At 42.3% G+C, this 19,837-nt stretch overlaps 1 protein-coding gene across 2 annotated transcripts in view; it reads right to left on the bottom strand.

Moving 5' to 3' along the window:
* Nucleotides 1-19,837, bottom strand: part of pam (peptidylglycine alpha-amidating monooxygenase) — a 55,015-nt gene that overhangs the window by 29,692 nt on the left and 5,486 nt on the right. For both annotated transcript variants that reach the window (XM_054756647.1, XM_054756648.1), the window contains exons 7-13: nt 18,342-18,433; nt 10,213-10,296; nt 10,032-10,080; nt 8,188-8,255; nt 7,094-7,174; nt 4,877-4,953; nt 2,792-2,895 (exon numbers count right to left, since the gene is read on the bottom strand). In XM_054756647.1, coding sequence (XP_054612622.1) covers nt 2,792-2,895; nt 4,877-4,953; nt 7,094-7,174; nt 8,188-8,255; nt 10,032-10,080; nt 10,213-10,296; nt 18,342-18,433 — 555 coding nt within the window. The remainder of the gene's footprint in view (nt 1-2,791; nt 2,896-4,876; nt 4,954-7,093; nt 7,175-8,187; nt 8,256-10,031; nt 10,081-10,212; nt 10,297-18,341; nt 18,434-19,837) is intronic.

The following is a 19,837-nucleotide window of genomic DNA, read 5'->3' as shown; positions in this document are numbered from 1 at the left end:
CTTTTGAAGATCTGCAACTGTGCTTCACAACAGCCGACTACACAACATCATGGCAGCGTCTAGAAGCAACGGAACCAGTGTTCCACCTATCCGAGCATTCATGGAAGACGACCACGCTCACACTACTGCAGCATGCACCAGGCGGCTACTTGGAAAGCTGCAAGAGAACATCAGATGGGCCCGGATGAAAATCAAGCCGAGTAAGTCACAAAGCATTTCAATAGTCAAGGGAGAGCTTAAGAATGTGAGGTTCTGTACTGGTGACGACCCAATACTGATGGTGTCAGAGCAACCCGTTAAAACCTGGGCAGATGGTACAATGCGAGCCTCAGGGACAAAGACCGGGTGCAGGTACTAAGGCAGGACATCACCACCAGTCTGGACACCATCAACAAGACAATGCTGCCAGGGAAGCTCAAACTCTGGTGCCTACAATTTGGACTTCCCTAGGGCAGGGGTGGGCAATTATTTTTTCCATGGGGCCGCATAAGAAACACAAAATGTTGTGGAGGGCTATAATATAATTATATATTAAAATAATTATATAATTTCTTTATTAAAATAAAGCATTAAAGACCACTGTTTTGACAAGCGGGCAAGACTACATGTTAAAGTTATGCAATTAAAAGGTGAGCTTGCCTTCCAAAAAAATGTATTCACACAAATTTCTCAAAACAATTGTAGACAAAATGTTAACATTTTTTACTATTTGTGACTCATATTAGTGAACATTTTCAGTCACATTCACTCCAAAACACATTTGCGTTTCATATATTGTTGGAAAGTTATGGAAAGGTTCTGATCATTTTAAAGACATCTCAACATTGTCTGTGTGCTCCAAACATTAAGCAAGAAACAACATATTGAACGGTCACTGAACTGTGATTTTGAGAAAAAGGCTTCCAGATAGTGTCCCAGTTCACTGCTATCTGGTGCCTTAACATGCCTACATTTGTGGTCTAACCACCCAATTTGGTGTGTTCTTTTTCCTTGCTCAGTGAGAGAAATCTAATCTCTCCTGGGCTTTAACGAGTGCATCAAAGTCAGGCTGAATGTCTGAAGTGGAGATGCAAAGCACAGCTGACAGATGACCATCAGTGAGAAAGGATCTTTATCTGGATTTTGTAAATTTCATCACTGAAAATGTTTGTTTGCAAATGTAGGTAGCGCCTTTGCTCTCCGGTTGTCTTGAAAGAAACTGTGTCTTTCTTATGAAAGCCTTCACCACCACGCTGTGCAGTTAATGTACAAAAAGGTCCTTGACATGCAGCTTGGTGTTCAGTTCGTTCATCAGGGCAGTCACATCAACAGCAAATGCAAAATCTGCCATCCAGTCCTCATCTGAAAGCTCTGGCATGTCTTTGTCTTTCGTTTCACAAAAAAGGAGAATGGCTTGCTGTTTTTGCTGTTTTGTGGGATATTGGGATATGTGTGGGATATCACAAAGCTGGTCTTGGTTGCTGCATCCCTGGATGTATGGAGCTTGGTAAAAAAAGCCTTGCTGCGTTTGCAGTTTAGCTAACAGCGTCCGATCTTTGTGCTTTTTCAGCGTCAGTCATTTTTAAAATATTTCTCCCGGTGTTTCGTTTGGTAATGCCGACTCAGATTGTAGTCCTTAAACATGGCGATCTTCCCCCACAAACCTTTTTTAGCCTGAGCGGACATTTTGAGGGCTACAGTTGTCTTCTGATAACGTTCAATCACGCGCGCGTCTTACACGTCAATACCTCATTATGTACGTGAATTAAAAAAACAGCACCTTCAGTATAAAAGCAGTGCAGCTTTAGTCCATGAATGAGGTGAAATTAGAAAGTATGGTTATTTTGGGATTTCCAGTTAACTTTACACGGTGGTCAGAGTCAACTAGGGCAGCCAGTCAGGGTCATCCCGCGGGCCGGATGTGGCGTATGATGCCCAGGTCTGCATTAGACTGTTTGCTGGTCAACTGCAAGGCACATCACAAGTATTGTTGTTATTATTATTGTTATCTACTGCTAATAATAACACCGGAAGTGACGCGGACTGCCTCTAGGCCTCTAGGTGGTTGCAAGCCACCAATATTTATGTAAATGAGGCCTGTCACGATAACAAATTTTGCTGGACGATAATTGTCCTACAAATAATTGTCAATAATCGATATGATTGACAATGTTTTTTGAGACCATTTTTTCATTAATTATATGGCATAATAATGCAAGTACATCAAAACAAAAGCATTAAACTTTAATTTCTCCCGAGTATCTAACATTGTAATTGGAATGTCTCTTGAAGCCGTAGCTGTTGTCCCTATTTTACCCACAACTAACAGCCAACCTAAAACGCTGGGTTACATTAACAAGCACTAAAGCACAGCTCATACAGCCTGACCCTGCCTCTGTGAACGAGCGGTCCGCTGGTGAAATATATCCTCTTCCCATGCGAGCTCCCCGCACCATAGAGAGCCAACGTGAAATTAACAGCGACGGAGATGATTATCCAACATCCAACATGAAACTAACTTCACCAATGTGCAGACTGAACCATCTTGTCAACCAGCGTGTGCAGTAAAAAGAGAGGAGAGAGAGAAAAACAAACACGCATGCACGTCAATTTATGGAGGCGAGCAAAATGACCGACCTTTTTTTTATTATTTTAATTATTAATTAATCAATTTATCGATTAACATGACACGCCTACTGTAGATACTGCGCTCCACCCTGAATCACATTTTTTTCTTGCCGAATGTGCAAAATCATAGTTGTATGCTTGCACATGATAAGGTAAGTGGCATGGAATGTACAGCAGAACCTACCCAATGTATGTTTCTTCGGTTCTGCCTTCACCAGTGAACATACATCTGGCTGCGAGCATGTCACCGTACTTCACATCCACGTCATGATTTGTCGGATAGAAAGCCTGAGGAAGGAAGTCGTATGGTTATACATAATCATGTGAGAGGTTTGTTAAAACTGATTGTGGACATGTCTTCTATTGGAACTTAGTCCCAAATTATGTAAAAAAAATTATTTTGGGTTATTTCCTATGCAATGTCAACTAATTTATCAGGCATGTAACTTTATACCTTCTTAGAAAGTGAACAAGATTTTTTTCCAATTTGCAAAGCGTACATTGTCTCCTTGTCACATACAGTATGTTTTTATACATCCAGTAATCCCTCGTTTATCGTAGCTAATTGGTTCCAGATAAGTGAATTTCCACAAAGTTGTAAATATAAATCAAATATTTTCGGAATTGGAAACCTGTTTACGGCCTTCTAGCGTCCTTCTATGGTTTTTAACATTATTAGAGCGCTCCAGACATGAAATAACACCCCTATCACCTTTACACTCGTATTATCCAATATAGTATACATAATAAGAGAAAATACGCAATTTCAGACATAAATCATACTCGTGTGTCGCTGTAATGTGGTCTGGGGGAGCTGAGCAGGGGACGGACAGGAAGTGATGTCAGGAGTCCAGAGTTGAGTCTTGCCTTGACGTGGGGTACGGTCGCAACAGTAGACTGTGTTCGGGATTATTATGCCTGTTGTGACATCATATAAACATGCAATAAAAGCCTGTCATTCCGGCAATGAAGTCTGGTGCTTGTGTGTCTCACCGATCATTACAGTAACATTACTGACACTTGGTGACCAGTGTAGAATAATATATATCATCACACCATTTTTGAATGCATCTTCTGGATGCCTTATATTTCTATTTTAGCTCATTTAGCGATTTTTCTGCTTGGAAATGCACTATTTAGGCAAAAATACATAACATTTGATAAAATATACATATTTTTGGACTAAAAATAGGCCGTATTCAAACACGAAACAGAATGATTTATTGATTAATATAGTTTTTAAAAATTGTGATAGAGTAATCCTCCGCAAGGTAAAACTCACCTCTGAACCCCCAACGTCACTTCCTGTCCTCTCCCCGCTCATTCCTCCGAGCAACGGAACACATTTACAGCCACGAACGCAAGTCTTATTTATGTCTTGAACGACTTATTTTCTCTTATTATGTCTACTATATTGGATAATACGAGTGTAAGGGTGCTTATAGGGGTGTTATTTCATGTCCAGAGGGTTCTAATAATCTTAAAAACTGTGCTTAGAAGGACGTGAACAGGTTTTCGCTGCGCTAACAATGAAAATATTCCATTTATAAAGGACCCCTAAAGGACCCCACTTATCACGGTCGGGTCGGGAACCAATTAACCGCGATAAACTAGAGACTGTAGTTCTGTATTTTGAGCGTGATAGTAGAATGTACACCACTGAACATATTTTTTGAAGGGCTGTCAAATGATTAAAAAATTTAATCAGATTAATAAGAGTTTTCAAATTAATCATGAATGATATAATTTGCAACTCTGTGAGAAATATGTCCATTTTTACTGTATCTGATGAACAAAAAGGTAAATGACAGGACAGGTTTACATATATTTGTTGCATGTATTCACAGCTCCAAATGAACTGGACATTTAAATCAAGCTAAAAGACACCACTGATGTTTAAAAATCTATTTGCCTAACATTGGAATCACACTTTACCCCTATTATTTTGAGGCGTTGCTTTCAAAAACACCACGTCATTTAGATTGAATTCATATGTTCTGAGTGTATTTATAGCAAATTATACTTTTAAAGGTTACAGGTGAACAACGCCTGGCCACACGGCGAGCTCAGTGCAATTGGAGATACTTATATGGTGTTGGAATGGCACTGCGGTTGATGTGTTCAGGTCAGAATAAAGTTATAAAAGAGCGTCAGACTGTGACTCCTACTGTGCCTCTGTCCATTTCTCTTGGATATAAATAAATTATCTATCAATCTATCTAACTATCTATCTATCTATATATCTATCATAACAGAAAGATGTGGTTACCTGTGGTAGTTGTGGAGACTGTCTCCCAATGAGGCTCCACTCTCCGTTTCGGATCCTGTAGCCACTAACCACTTTTCCTACAGGAGAAATAGTAAGTTATAAGGATGGATTCAAGGTCAAAACCTCAAAAATCAATTTCATGATAGTTTGTAATAAAAGTGTTGATCTATCACCCACATTATTCTTTTATTTAAGACAGTAAATAGCCTCAGCTTATGGATGTTATTTGTCACATAATTTCTCTTGGTCATGTTTAGAATTTATCATCTGCTCTCTGTATTGAGGAGGAATTGCATTCATTAAATGTCACGTCTTCAGTTGGACTTTGTTGACTATTTGTATTCAAGATTTCCATAGCTTTCTTTTATGCAAGTTTGTGAAAGTAACGGTGGGCGATTACAATACAGTCAGCTTTGCGATGTGCATTCATGCATGAATGCATGAATGCGTGCATGCGCTTGTTGTGTTATTGTTCATCAGCCTATTGCCCCTTGCTCATTGGTCATAGATATGTCATCCCCGCATACTCAGAGTAGCATGAAGATTCAGGGATAAGAGCTTCTACTTCCCAAATATATTTATTAATAAATCATGCTGTTTTGTGGTTGAATACGGCCTATTCTTAGTCAAAACATATGCAAATTTAAGCAAATTTTGTGGGGGGTTTTGCCTAAATGAAGCATTTTTAAAAATAGCTAAATTAAGTAAAATACATATATTAGGCATTCAAAGATGTTGTGATGATATGTAGTGTTCTACACTGATATCACTGATGTTACTGTTACTAATCTGTAAGACACACAGGCACCAGACTTGACTGCACGAACAACGGGCTTTTATTGCAGGTTTGGATGATCTCACAACAGGTACAATAATCCCTAACACGGGTTACTGTTGCGGCCGCAACCCACGTAAAGTAAAACTCAACTCTGAACCCCTGACGTCACTTTCTGTCCGCCCCCACTCAGCTCGCCTAGCATCGGAACACATTTACAGCATCACACACGGACATGAGTCTTATTTATGTCTTAAAATGCTGATTTTCACATATTACTTCACTATATTGGGTAATATGAGTATAAAAGTGACTGTAGGGGTGTTATTTCATGTCTAGAGGGCCCTAATAATGGTATAAAAAACAGGCTTTTGATGCTCTAACTATATAATATTACAAATGAGGACATCTTTATCATAGTCGGATCTGGAACCAATTAACCATGATAAACAAGGGATTACTGTATATATGCAGTACTAGTAAACACACATGCTAACAATACATAACTTAACATGTCCGGTCCTGCTCTGAACACTTTTATTACAATCCGCACTGACACTACACAATCTGTATCGGAAACGCAATCGGTTCTATGCACGTGCAGAACGTGTCTACATCCGTTCGTATGTTTGGACACACCTTCTCATTCAGTACGTTTTCTTTATTTTCATGACTATTTACATTGTAGATTCGTGAACACACGTGGAATTATGTACTTACCAAAAAAGTGTGAAATAATAAATATTTTAGACATATTTTATGTCTTATCAGTTTTTTCTGATAGCACTGCAAACCCTTGGTGTTCTCTCAGTGAGCTTCATGAGGTAGTCACCTGAAATGGTTTTCACTTCACAGGGGTGCCTTGTCAGGGTTACTTAGTGGAATTTCTTGTGGGGTTGGGACCATGGGGTTGTGTTGTGTGTGTCCAAACTTTTGGCCTGTGCGTATGTTGCGGCAGTCGTGTTAGGTAAGCAGATTTGTACTACGCATGTGTAATATTGCATCATTCGTTGATCTATTTTACGACAGTTACAAAGCGTAAATGTCAGGCAACAAAATTTTTACTATGCATGTGCAAAGTACGTAACCCAGTTACGACAGTTATTGACCGTCATAACAACTTAACATCTGGAGCTACGTGAGTAACAAGGAAAGGGGCTTAACACTGTCCATTAGGTGTGAATGTGAGTGTTTATAGAGGTTGCATTTAGCCTACCATGCTATTAAGCCACTCCTTAATGAATTCAATATTAAAACGCATGAGTCCAGTAGGTTTGGACGACACAAAATGTATGTTGTATTTTCATCTGTAAAGTAAATTGTATTTCACAACTGTACAGGGAGCCCAGGAGCAAAGGAAACGGAATACTGTTTCGCCTTTGTGTATGTTGCTTCAAGTTGAAATGTACAGTAAATGATCATAAATACTTGTCATTACTCACCCAGGCGATGTGTGTGGGTCCTATAGGCAAATGGGTAGATGGGATAAGAAGCGTAATCACAGGCAACATCAGCATTTGTAACTGAAAAAAAAACAACAAAAAAACAGACTTATACAACAGCAGGCCCAAGCATTTTTTTATCTTCATTGTGCTCTTCATTCACACAAGAATACCTAAATGTGGACAGCATCACGAGAGTACAGAAACAACCAGTTAAACTGGGAAAAATTACACCTGATATTAGCAGATAATGCACTTTTATCAATAGATGTACCGTAGACTTGTCTTTTTGTAGAAATGTCTATTTTGACAGTTTAAACAAAAAAGCAACAGACAAGTCATCAAACCAAACGCCTCCCTCAATCACGGTGCAACCAAAAATAACAACACACACACACACACACACGAAACACACAGTGTAACTGCACCACACAGACTATGCGGGTATTTAAATAAATGCGTACACACAATATACATGCAAAACAATACTATTTTATACTAATTTCAAAACCCACAAGGCATGCTGGGTAACTTAATGTTGGGCAAGTGTGAGAGTGGGCCTCCCTTGTGTGTTTTGAAATTAGTATAAAACGGTATTGTTTTGCATGTATATTAGTGTGTAGGTGTCTATTTCGGTAACTGCATAGTTCGTGTGGGACAGTTACATTCTGTGTTCCAACTGTTATGTAATGTATGCAACACAAGCTTTACTAAAGGCAAATGAGATGGCTTTTCTACCATTAAACTGTCTAATTCTGGCGCTTATAAGCACAAAATGGAAGAAAAAATCCCCAAAAATTAATGAATTTAAATATTTTAACCATTTAAAAGGGCGGTCTGTTTACATAAGGCCATTTTTTATTGAAAAATATGTAATTACTTCATTAAAATACAGTTTTTCGCATACGACACGTTAGAAAAGCAGATACCAGTATGAACCCATTTTTACACCAATATCACCAGTAACAATAACAGCCAGTAATACAGTATATGCCAGTATACAGTACGTAGCTGTTGCATCATTCAAAGACATCTTTCATGTTCTATTCCAGGACATACACAGTATGTGCTAAAAAATAAATACTGAAACCTACCTCTTTTTCCTGGAAGGATGACAGTGTCCATAGATATGAGCAGATATATACCAGCAATAAACGGCTGCCTTTTAGAAAGAAAAAAACAACCAATTAGGGTCTACAAGACAACTAAGATCTGCTAAAATATTCATTGCTTTAACTACTTAACTGCACATAGACTAGCCTTTATTATCATGAAAGCCATTTTGCTTCCTCTTTAAGTAAAGAAAAATGGTCTGGAGCCGCGAAACATTATATGGCTTATAAACTTTTAAAAGTTTTAATCCTTTTAAATTGTACCTGTTACAACAGCAGAATTCAACTAAGAGTGCATGTGTAGGCCTACTTTGAAATCATTTTAACACTACACTATGTAGGCCTTTTTGAGTCGTTCCTGTATTTGTGTAAAACTAAAACAAGACATAGCCAACTTTAATATAAAAAATCCCACATATCTGTATACCAGTGCTGTCGGATCAATATCGTGTACACCCCTTGACTCATCACAGGTAATTAAATTTGCTTGCACTGAATTAATGTCATCAATTTGCCTACTTATGTTTGTTGCCATTCTATTGGTCCTGTCCTTGACTGTCTTTACAGAGAGGCACTTCTTTTATTTTCTGAATCATTCCCTGTTTCGATAATTCGGAGAATAGATGCTCTGATATTTTTATGATTCTTTCATGTATTCTCCATCGGTGTACCGCTTACTCCTCCTTCCGATCTACAGCTACAACATTAGCAGCTGTAGCTTGTGTCATCTCCTTCCACTTCTTGAAAGTATGTTTGTTCTGCTCACACTTCTGTAGTAGCTCCAAAATCACTCTCTTATGCCCATCTGCTGTTGGGTACTTTTCAGAAAAGTCGAGTGCTTGTTTTGAAAATGCCTTTCAACGTTACATTTTCTTTTGTTTGCTGATTTCTCGCCACATATCACACGGGTGGGTGAGCCAGCGTCATAGGCAGTGAAGGCAAAAGAATATTCCCATTCAGAATTAAACTCTCTATTTTCTTTCAACATTTCGAATTCATGGTTATGGTTATGGTTAGCTTACCATGGGGGTAGCACAACCACAAGACATCACACTGGCTCCCCTCCCCGTTCCCTTGCTCAGCCAATCAGCAGTCAGAACACAGTGTAAATGCATTCAAACACTTTTCAAAAATGCACATTTCCTCCACTTCGGTGTGTATTCAAGAAAAATCAGAGTTCGGCATGGGAGCTGCAACAAGCAGGCTGATCCCTGCACTAGTCTCAGTATAGGGTCCGATGAAATCTGTTTTAGTCTTTCCCAAATTAATTTTTTTCCATTTTCATTTTTTACAATTCCATTTTTTACCTGTTACGCTCGTTTTACCACCTTAGAGCGAGTGTGTGCTTGAGAGTGTTGACAATATGTGGACAGTTATGATGAGCTGGGCGCAAGAATAAACGTGCCTGAACTTGCACAACGTCAGGCATCCTAAAATGCTCATTTACATTAACAAGCGGTAAAACACAACAACACACACAGCCACACTAGCATGCTCTGCTAAACTAAGCTAACCCTGCTAGCTTCTGTTCACACTCCATAAGAGATCTGTTTTTTCGCCAACTTTCACCAGCCGTTTTGACGTGTTTAGTTTGGGAGGGGGCGGGTTTCTGTTTGCGATGAGTTTCCTCCACAATTGAACGGTACCCTGGGGAAATATTTCACCACAGAAATGTTCCTTCTCTTCACAATGACAGCGGTTCATTGACATAATGTTAATTTTCATGATGTCCCACGTTTAACAGTAGATTCCGTTTTTATTGGCCGATTCTATGATTCTGTTATTCTTGTGGAGTACTTAAGTTTGCTTGAAAAATAAATACGCACGGTTTGGATGTCATTCTTAAGGTGAGTCCTGAGCAATCCCTGTGGTGATCTGCAGAAGAAAAAACAAAATCTTTTAACTGGCAAAAAATACCAAAATGACCGTAGGGGGTCCGAACATGAATGGTCATGGTCCAAAAATGGTCATTTTTGCCAGCATTGTAACATGCAATGAGTACTTTACCTTGGAAAGCATGAACATCTCCATAATGGATCTGCAGCACAAAGTAAGATACTCCTGAATTTCGTCCAACTTTGAAACCAACATCTGGTGAGACAACACAGGGAAAGAAATACTGTATCTTTAAAGATGAAAACAAAATTTTATTAACTTGTATACAGTATTCAGTACTTCAGTTTTTAACCATTTAAACAAAAAGTAAAAGGCAAAGCAAGACTACTCAGTGTGTTGCTACATTGAAATGATTGACACTTTCAGGTGCAAAAAAAAACCACACAAAATATGTAAATAACTACATCAAATTTCATGTACCGTACATGCATATAAATTTTGGAAATATGGGCGATTCTTTTATTATAAAACAATATACAGTTAAAAACCCCGTAGTTTTTGCACGTGTGTTGTTTGTTGCGAGCTGCGACCGTCCCACTTTGTTCAACGGTCCTTGAACGCTCCATTGTGCATGTGCTAACTTTCTCCCACGGCAGACAGACACCTACACTGTATTTTTCCTGTTTTTCTTTCACCTCATATTTGGTTCCAAATGCTGATACTACGTGGGAATGCATAAAGGATGACGTTATTGAGCGCTAATGTGCATATTTGTTGGTGCACAAGCTCAACTCATAATTCTTAATTCATGCTAGCACACTGCCTTTTACCACACACATCACACAGCGACGTAATCATCTTCTCTGAAAAATAAACTCCAGGCTCGTACTGGTGGATGGTGAGTCTGCATTCATTTAGTGCTTTTAATTTGATGTTGTTGCTGTCTTAGTTCTACACAATACAAAATAAATAAAATATAGTACATAAGATTGTTATAATGTAGAAACACACTAATAATTTTGCCGCCGTTAATATATTGCCATGTGCATGCGTGTCTGTTTTCCTCATCTCTTGCCTCCAAACAGGCAGGAAGAGAGCTCACTCTGTGCATTGGTTTCAGCACCTTGGCGCATTTGTTCCATAGAAAAACGGCATGAACAGAGTGAGCCCTTTTGTCAGTCATAGTCTCTTTGTCTTGATGGATGGAGGCGGGGCCGGCAGCATACACACAGAGTGTAAAAGAGTGTAACATAGTAGAAATTAAATTAGTAGTTTGCAATACATTGCCGTATATTTTTTCCAGTTGAAGTAATTTTTCCATTAAAAGTAATGTTAAAATCCCATCTCGTAGGCCCAATCTCATGCATGATCTTGTCTCGTAAACTGAGTGTCTCTGAAAGAAGTCCACTGTTAGGCGGGAAAAAAAACACACAACACAAATTACCACACAGACGAGGGCCTTAAGTCATGAGGGATGCCTCCTGCAAGCCAGCTGCTGTTTGACGCCCCTGCACAACCTGAAGCTCCATTGTTCCATTGAAGGAAAAAGCACACCAGATCATAATGGCGTCCCGTCCACTGTGCCGTGTGGAAAACATCTCAGGTGGGATCTCCTCAAAATGCCAGTAACGTTGGAAGCCATCAGGACCGCCAAGGTTACATTTTTTCTTATCAGAAAATAAAACTTTCTTAAACCTTTCAATGTCCCATTTTTGGTGCTCGCATGCAAATTCCAAACTGGCAATTTTGTGGCATTGAAGGAGACGAGGCCTTTGAAGATGTGTTTTGTTCCTAAAACCCTTCTCTCGCAGATGCCGTCTGATGGTTTTTGGACTGCACTCGGCACCAGTAACAACCTTCATTTGGACCGAGGATCGTCCCGTGTCTTGACAGACAGCCAATCGGATAGTCCGAATCAGGAACGTAACATTTTTTGGCGTCTACCACTTGACTTTGTTGTTCCATAACCCTCAGGATCTTTAAAGAAGAAGAGAATGACTGTCTTACTGCATCCAACCTCAGCAGCAATGGCGCGCTGCGAGAGGCCTTGCTTATGCAGCTCAACAATCCGACCGCGTTCTAAGAGGGAAAGCTTTTTTGCCTTTGTCATCAAGAGATGATGACAGTGCGAATACCTGACAGAAAATGACAGTGAATCCACATTTTTGCCAAGACTGTGGCTTTTAAAGGCTGTGGTTTTAAATGTTTGATCAGCTAATGAACAGCCTATTTCACTTTAGTGCTTGTTTGCAATAAATTGCTTACACAAAATCTTTTTTTGTCTCACTCCCTTTTCTTCTTTTTGCATTTTGAAGCTCAACTTAGAACCTCCTCAAGATCCAACAGTGCAATATGTAAATTCTTGCAGTTTTTCAACCGGCCTTAAAATTTTCATCAGTTGTTTCTGACTATGTGTTAGGTTTGTTTCATTTTGGTGTTGTCACCTTTTGACCTGTGTGCTTCTCTGTAGATCCCTTCACTCCTTGAGTGGGCGGCGCCACGAGGCACACCTGTAGCCACTTGGTCATCAAGGGCTCTTAAGCCACATGGCTGCAGGAGGAGGACGTGGGATTGTACTACTGGTTTGCATGCTGCCTGTGATACACCAGTTTGTTTGCTCCTGTGCTCTTTGCCTTAAGATTGCTGTGTCCTTTCAAAGTCTGTTCCACGTGCTCCTTGCCTCCTGTGACGCCGTCTGCTCATCAGTGAGTTGTTTCCTTTTTCCACGGTGCCTTTTTGTTTTACTACCTTAGTTGCACCGTTCTACCTCAGTTTGGACTCAGAAGTTTTTGCTATTTGTTTGTTACTTGGTTCCTGTTCAACAAGATTAAAGATATTATTTTTACCTGGATTGTGTCTGGCTCTGCATATTGGGATCTCTGCCTGACTGCACATAACAGAACAATCCCACCATGCAAACAGATCCCGCAGAGTCTGACCCGGTGCATGCTGCACTCAGGGCACATGGAGGTTTGATTAGCGAACATCATTTGGCTATCAGGGATATGTCCACGCTTCTCCAGTCCATCTCCAGCAACTTGGACCGGCTCGTCAGCGAGGGAACGAGCTCCACCTTGTCGGCTCCAGCTGATGGCATAGTCACTCCTCCCCAGCTGCTGCCATCTGTTCCTCATTCCTCTGACAGTGGATTAAAGGAACCAGTAATTCCTCACCCTTCAAGGTACGCTGGCGACCGTGGAAAATGCAAACAATTCATACACCAATGCCAACTGGTATTTGACCAGCAACCCATCACCTACCCCACCTGCCGAGCAAGAGTAGCCTTTATGGCCAGTCTCCTGTCGGAGAGAGCTGCTGAGTGGGCACTGGCTATATTAGAGAATCGTCCGGAGCTACGGGACTCTTTATCTGGCTTTATTTCTGAGTTCCGCAAGGTGTTTGACCACCCCTTAAGAAGGCGCCAGGCAGCCAGCCGTCTGATGGCTCTACGCCAACACAAGGCTTCCGTGGCAGACCACTCAATAAACTTTCGCATTCTCGCAGCGGAGAGTGGCTGGAACACTACAGCCCTCTGTGATATTTTTCTAGCCAGCTTGAACTCTAATATAAAGGATGAGCTCGTAACGAGAGATGAGACTGAGTCACTGGAGCAACTCATTTCCCTCGCCATTAAGCTGGACGGCCGCATCAATGAGCGCAAGGCAGAGCAACGAAACCCTACGTGCACCCAGTCTTCTTCTTCCACCTCCATCCTGCAACCATCCCCTCCAGATGTGGTTCCCAGCACAGCAGTCCTTGGTCCAGCACCCAGTGAGGAACCCATGCAACTTGGAGGTGGTCGTCTTACTCCGGCCGAGCGGACACGCCGGCTGCGCCTGCATCTCTGTCTATACTGCGGCCGTGCTGATCATGTCATCTCAAAGTGTCCTGCTCGACCTGCAGGACGTCCGACCTCCACTGGAGGAGCATTCACCGTGGGCCAGTCTACCGTTGAGGCGTCGCCAGGGCGCCTTCAACTGAAAGGTACACTCGCCTGGGAGGAGAACTGCCTTAATATCTGTGCACTTGTTGACTCTGGGGCAGATGACTGTTTTTTGGATTACAACTTTGTTAACCTGCATAACATCCCTGTGTTCTGTCTTAAGGAGGCCAAAGTGGTTCGTTCGCTCGACGGGCGCGTGTTGGCTCACGTTACTCACCAAACCGAGACACTTACCCTAAGAGTATCCGGTAATCATTTTGAGAAGCTGAGATTCTTTGTAGTACCTTCTCGTTCGGCACCTCTAGTCCTAGGCCTCACTTGGCTCAAGATTCACAACCCTTGTATTGATTGGTCTAGACTTGCTATTACCAATTGGAGCCAGTACTGCCATTCCCACTGCCTCCGTTCCGCGTCCGTTCATGCACCCTTTGCTCACTTTTCACCCACTGAACAGATTGACCTTTCTCAAGTACCAAAGGAATATCATGACCTCAAGGAGGTATTCAGTAAGGACAGGGCTATGGAGCTCCCACCCCATCGACCTTATGACTGTGCCGTTGACCTCCTACCAGGAGCTAAGTTACCCACCTCCCGACTGTTTAACATCTCCAATCCTGAACGCGCAGCCCTTGAAAATTACATCTCCACCTCCCTTGCAGCCGGACACATTCGCCCTTCCTCCTCACCTCTAGGTGCCGGGTTTTTCTTTGTGGACAAAAAGGATGGTTCATTAAGACCATGCATTGATTATCGGGCGCTAAATGACATAACCATCAAGAATAAATACCCACTTCCTCTTATCGACTCCGCGTTCTCCTCACTTCACTCCTCTGTCATTTTTCCTAAATTGGACCTTCGGAACGCGTACCACTTAGTCAGAATTAGAGAGGGGGACGAGTGGAAAACGGCATTCAACACCCCTATGGGGCATTTTGAGTACCTAGTTATGCCGTTTGGCCTCACTAACGCCCCCGGAGTGTTTCAGAATCTGATCAATGATGTGCTACGTGACATGCTAGGTCGCTTTGTATTCGTGTACTTGGACGACATCCTGATTTTTTCCCCTTCCCTTCATGAACACATACATCACGTTAGGCTAGTACTTCAGCGACTCCTGGAAAACCGGTTATTTGTGAAGGCGGAGAAGTGTGATTTTCACTCCGAGTCGACGTCTTTCCTGGGGTTCATTGTGGAGAAAGGGCGACTCAAGGCTGATCCGGCTAAGATACAAGCCGTGGTCGATTGGCCCACTCCTATAACAAGGAAGCAGCTGCAGAGGTTCCTGGGCTTCGCCAATTTTTACCGTAGATTTATTCGCAACTTTAGTCGAGTCGCAGAACCTCTCACTAAGCTTACATCCGTTAAAGTCTCATTTGTCTGGACCCCAGAGGCAGACGCGGCATTTAAAAAGCTTAAATCCTTGTTTATAAGTTCCAACGTCCTCACCCATCCTGACCCCTCTCGCCAGTTTATTGTGGAAGTTGATGCCTCAGGTTCCGGGGTCGGGGCCGTGCTCTCACAACGTTCTTCCACTGACCGTAAACTCCGCCCCTGTGCCTTCTTTTCACGCCGTCTCTCACCTGCCGAAAGTAATTATGACATAGGCAATAGGGAACTGTTGGCCGTCGTCTTAGCCTTACAGGAGTGGAGACATTGGTTGGAGGGCTCCACCCACCCTTTCATTGTATTTACTGACCACAAAAACCTAGCTTACCTCCGCTCCGCACGACGACTTAACCCTCGCCAGGCACGGTGGTCCCTATTTCTAGCTAGGTTCAATTTCACCATTACATACCGCCCTGGCTCTCGTAACAGTAAACCGGATGCCCTCTCCAGACTCTTTTCCCCTTCTTCAGAGGTCCCCGAGGCTGAACCCATCCTTCCACAGACCCGGATCCTGGGCGCTCTCCAATGGGAGGTTGAGAGCCGAGTGACAGATGCCCTCAAGGACATTACCCCCCCAGCGAAGTGTCCACCTGGCCTGCTATACGTCACCCCTACACTGCGCTCCGAGGTCCTGACCTGGGCACACAGTTCCAGGATTGCTTGCCATCCAGGCTTCCACCGCACCCTGTTCCTGCTTGGTCAACGTTTTTGGTGGCCATCCTGTCGAGCGGACACCAAGCAGTTTGTGGCGGCCTGCCCAGTGTGTGCACGCAGCAAGGCTTCCCACCAGGCTCCGGCTGGACTTCTCCGCCCACTCCCATTACCCCTCCGCCCTTGGTCACACATTTCAGTAGATTTTGTTTGTGGACTGCCTCCCTCTGACAACAAGTCTGTGATTTTTACTATAGTTGACCGTTTCTCCAAGATGGCCCATTTCGTTCCCCTCCCCAAACTCCCATCTGCATTGGACACGGCCAAACTTCTAATCCTCCATGTTTTCCGCCCCCATGGCATACCTTTGGACATTGTTTCCGACAGGGGGCCTCAGTTTACCTCTGCCGTGTGGAAGTGTTTTTGTGAAGCCCTAGGGGCAACCACTAGCATGTCTTCGGGCTATCATCCGCAATCAAATGGACAGACAGAGAGAACCAATCAAGACCTGGAGACAGTACTGCGCTGCATCTGCCACCAACAACCTGCTTCATGGGTTAAACATCTTCCCTGGGTGGAATATGCTCACAATTCCTTGGTCAGTTCTGCTACAGGTGTTTCCCCATTCTATTCTGTGTACGGCTACCAGCCCCCAGCTTTTCCATCCCTGGAATCTAATGTGGCCGTTCCCTCTGTGCTCCAGCACCTACGCCGTGTCCGCCGTGCCTGGCGCAACACCAGAGCAGCCCTAAGACGCACTTCAGAGCGGAACCAACGTGTCGCGAATCGCCACCGCAACCCAGCTCCAAGTTATAGACCCGGTGAGAAGGTCTGGTTGTCATCTAAGGACATCCCTCTGGCAGATACTTCCAAGAAACTGGCCCCGAGATACATCGGCCCATTCACGGTGGAACGAGTCATCAACCCTAACGCAGTCAAGCTCCAGCTCCCTACATCTCTTAATATCCATCCTGTTTTCAATGTCTCCCGTCTCAAGCCAGTCTCTACTAGTCCTCTCAGCCCTCCAGTCAGGTCACCTCCTCCTCCTAGGTTGGTCGACGGCCATCCCGCTTATTCCGTTAACAAGATCCTTAACTCTCGGAGAAGGGGTAGGGGTTTCCAATACCTTGTAGAGTGGGAGGGATACGGTCCGGAGGAACGTTCATGGATTGGCGGTAAACTTATTCTTGACCCCTCTCTAATTTCTGACTTTCACAAACGGTTCCCTGACAAGCCTGGTAGGCCGCCAGGAGGCGTCCGTTGAGGGGGGGGTACTGTTAGGTTTGTTTCATTTTGGTGTTGTCACCTTTTGACCTGTGTGCTTCTCTGTAGATCCCTTCACTCCTTGAGTGGGCGGCGCCACGAGGCACACCTGTAGCCACTTGGTCATCAAGGGCTCTTAAGCCACATGGCTGCAGGAGGAGGACGTGGGATTGTACTACTGGTTTGCATGCTGCCTGTGATACACCAGTTTGTTTGCTCCTGTGCTCTTTGCCTTAAGATTGCTGTGTCCTTTCAAAGTCTGTTCCACGTGCTCCTTGCCTCCTGTGACGCCGTCTGCTCATCAGTGAGTTGTTTCCTTTTTCCACGGTGCCTTTTTGTTTTACTACCTTAGTTGCACCGTTCTACCTCAGTTTGGACTCAGAAGTTTTTGCTATTTGTTTGTTACTTGGTTCCTGTTCAACAAGATTAAAGATATTATTTTTACCTGGATTGTGTCTGGCTCTGCATATTGGGATCTCTGCCTGACTGCACGTAACACTATGGTTGTTTTTTCACATCAATCAAGTGATTGTTGATCCACCACCTCTACGTCTTCCTTTCAACGTCCGTCCAAAAGCTACAGTATTTTGCATCCCCACAAAAACATCCTAATTCGTGAGATGTGTAACTTCAATCGGGCGCTTTCCAGGAGTCTTCACATAGAACCTGAAAGAGTTTGCACTCTGGCATTGTAGGCAGAGGAGGCGTTTCCCAGCATGCTTTGTTATAGTTACAACTATCACTTTAGACTATGCCTCTTAATGTGTTATTTTTTACAGACATTGTTGAATAGTTAAAGTAATGTTGCTTCTAGTTGTGTACAGTTAAATGATTGCTACTTTGGTAGCAGTCAAGGTGATACTTGTAGTAACAATGGTAGTGCAATTAGTGGTATCATTTTATGGCTGCTTTATTGGCTTCACGTTAGCCGGTCTTTGCCGGAGGGAATCTGGTTCAAATTCAGCCCCATTACCTTTGTGTGTGTGTATACCAGGCTTAAACTAAACAATATCATCTGCCATAATGCTGATTCTATGGCGTGCCTTTCAAGACATACCTTTTGGTAGTTTGGTGTGGGGTGCGTTGCGAGCCCAGGCATATAAAATGGAGGCTTCATCCTTACAAGTGCCATGCGAACTGCCACAGTCCCTTGGGTGAAAAATATCAGTCAGTCAGTTTAAACAAAAACACCTACCGGTACTCTTCCAACATGTTGCAGAGAAAACCTTGTCTGACTCAAAACAAGCTATTAGAAAATATGAAGCACTGATCTTTAACAGATTCAATGAAATCATTATTATATTGTAAAGAGGTAGGAATTGATTTTTGGCCTCTGTGCAACAGAGGTGAGCTAACTAGAAAAATAGAGATAGCGTGATAACTAATGTATGGTCACAGATGACCGCATTTTATCCCACCTGCCATCCTCCAATTGGTGCTGTCTAAATGATACTGTATGAAAATTTAAATTCACTAATAAATCTGGACTGTGATAGATAGATTTGGTTCTATTTTTTCTTTTTTACATCTGGATCTACGCGTTCACTTTTGCTCACAAACACATTAGAATTATACACTACAACTACATAAAAGAGATGGCATCGTAACTCTGCTTCTTAACACACCTCATACTCACATACCACACATGTCTTGGTGGTGCATTGTAGCACGTGTTCATCAATATAGTAAGATTCTAGACGTACAGTGACGTGTACATTATCTTAAAAATCAGAGCATGCAGTCAGGAAACATCATGTTTGTTTAATCACTTCTGTGTGTTATAAGGCACGCGTACAAGCGTCTACCGTTGCCCGAAATGAAACTTAAAACCCCACAAGTCAACAACTTTATGTACTGTTGTTAAATAAGGTCTAAAAACATGACATACCGTGGCACATTTCTTTTGACTCGGACCAATAATTATTGTGCCAATATGAGGGAATACAGATAAATCCAATTACATTAAAAAATAGCTAGGATAATTCATATCACAATTCATATATCAATAACTACGTAAATTTTTTTTTGCATAATTAACGCATACACATCGTGGCAGCAGTGCAATTCCAACACCATATATGTATCTCCAACGCCAAACAAACAAACGTCTCTAGCCCATTCGTCATTGCAACGCTTCCTCATTGTCACTAGACATATGGCGAAATACACTCCAAACATCACAACGTCTTTATTATGCGTGTATGTGTGGTCTAAATAAAGAGAAATGCAAAAAAAAAAACAATGAATGGATATTCTTATCACTCACTTTGTAACTCTCAATGCGGAAGCACAATTTGCTGCATTTAAGTGTGCTCGGAAATACTAGAAAATTCACTCAAAACATTTGAATTCCACTTAAATGACGTGGCGTCTTTGAACGCAACTCCTCATTGCTCATAATAACACAGTTGAAAGACTGATTCAAATATTCTGCTATTAAAGAAATCAGTATTAGGTAAATAAAAGACAGTAAAAATGGGCATATTTCAGACATAGTGTGACATGGTGATTAATCCTGATTAATTAATTTGAAAGATTAAAAATTGTTGCCTT

This window comes from Dunckerocampus dactyliophorus, chromosome 17 (assembly GCF_027744805.1).
Source record: "Dunckerocampus dactyliophorus isolate RoL2022-P2 chromosome 17, RoL_Ddac_1.1, whole genome shotgun sequence".
Classification (NCBI taxonomy): Eukaryota; Metazoa; Chordata; class Actinopteri; order Syngnathiformes; family Syngnathidae; genus Dunckerocampus; species Dunckerocampus dactyliophorus.
Note: the sequence above shows the minus strand (reverse complement) of the source record. Positions and strands in the feature narration are given on the sequence as shown.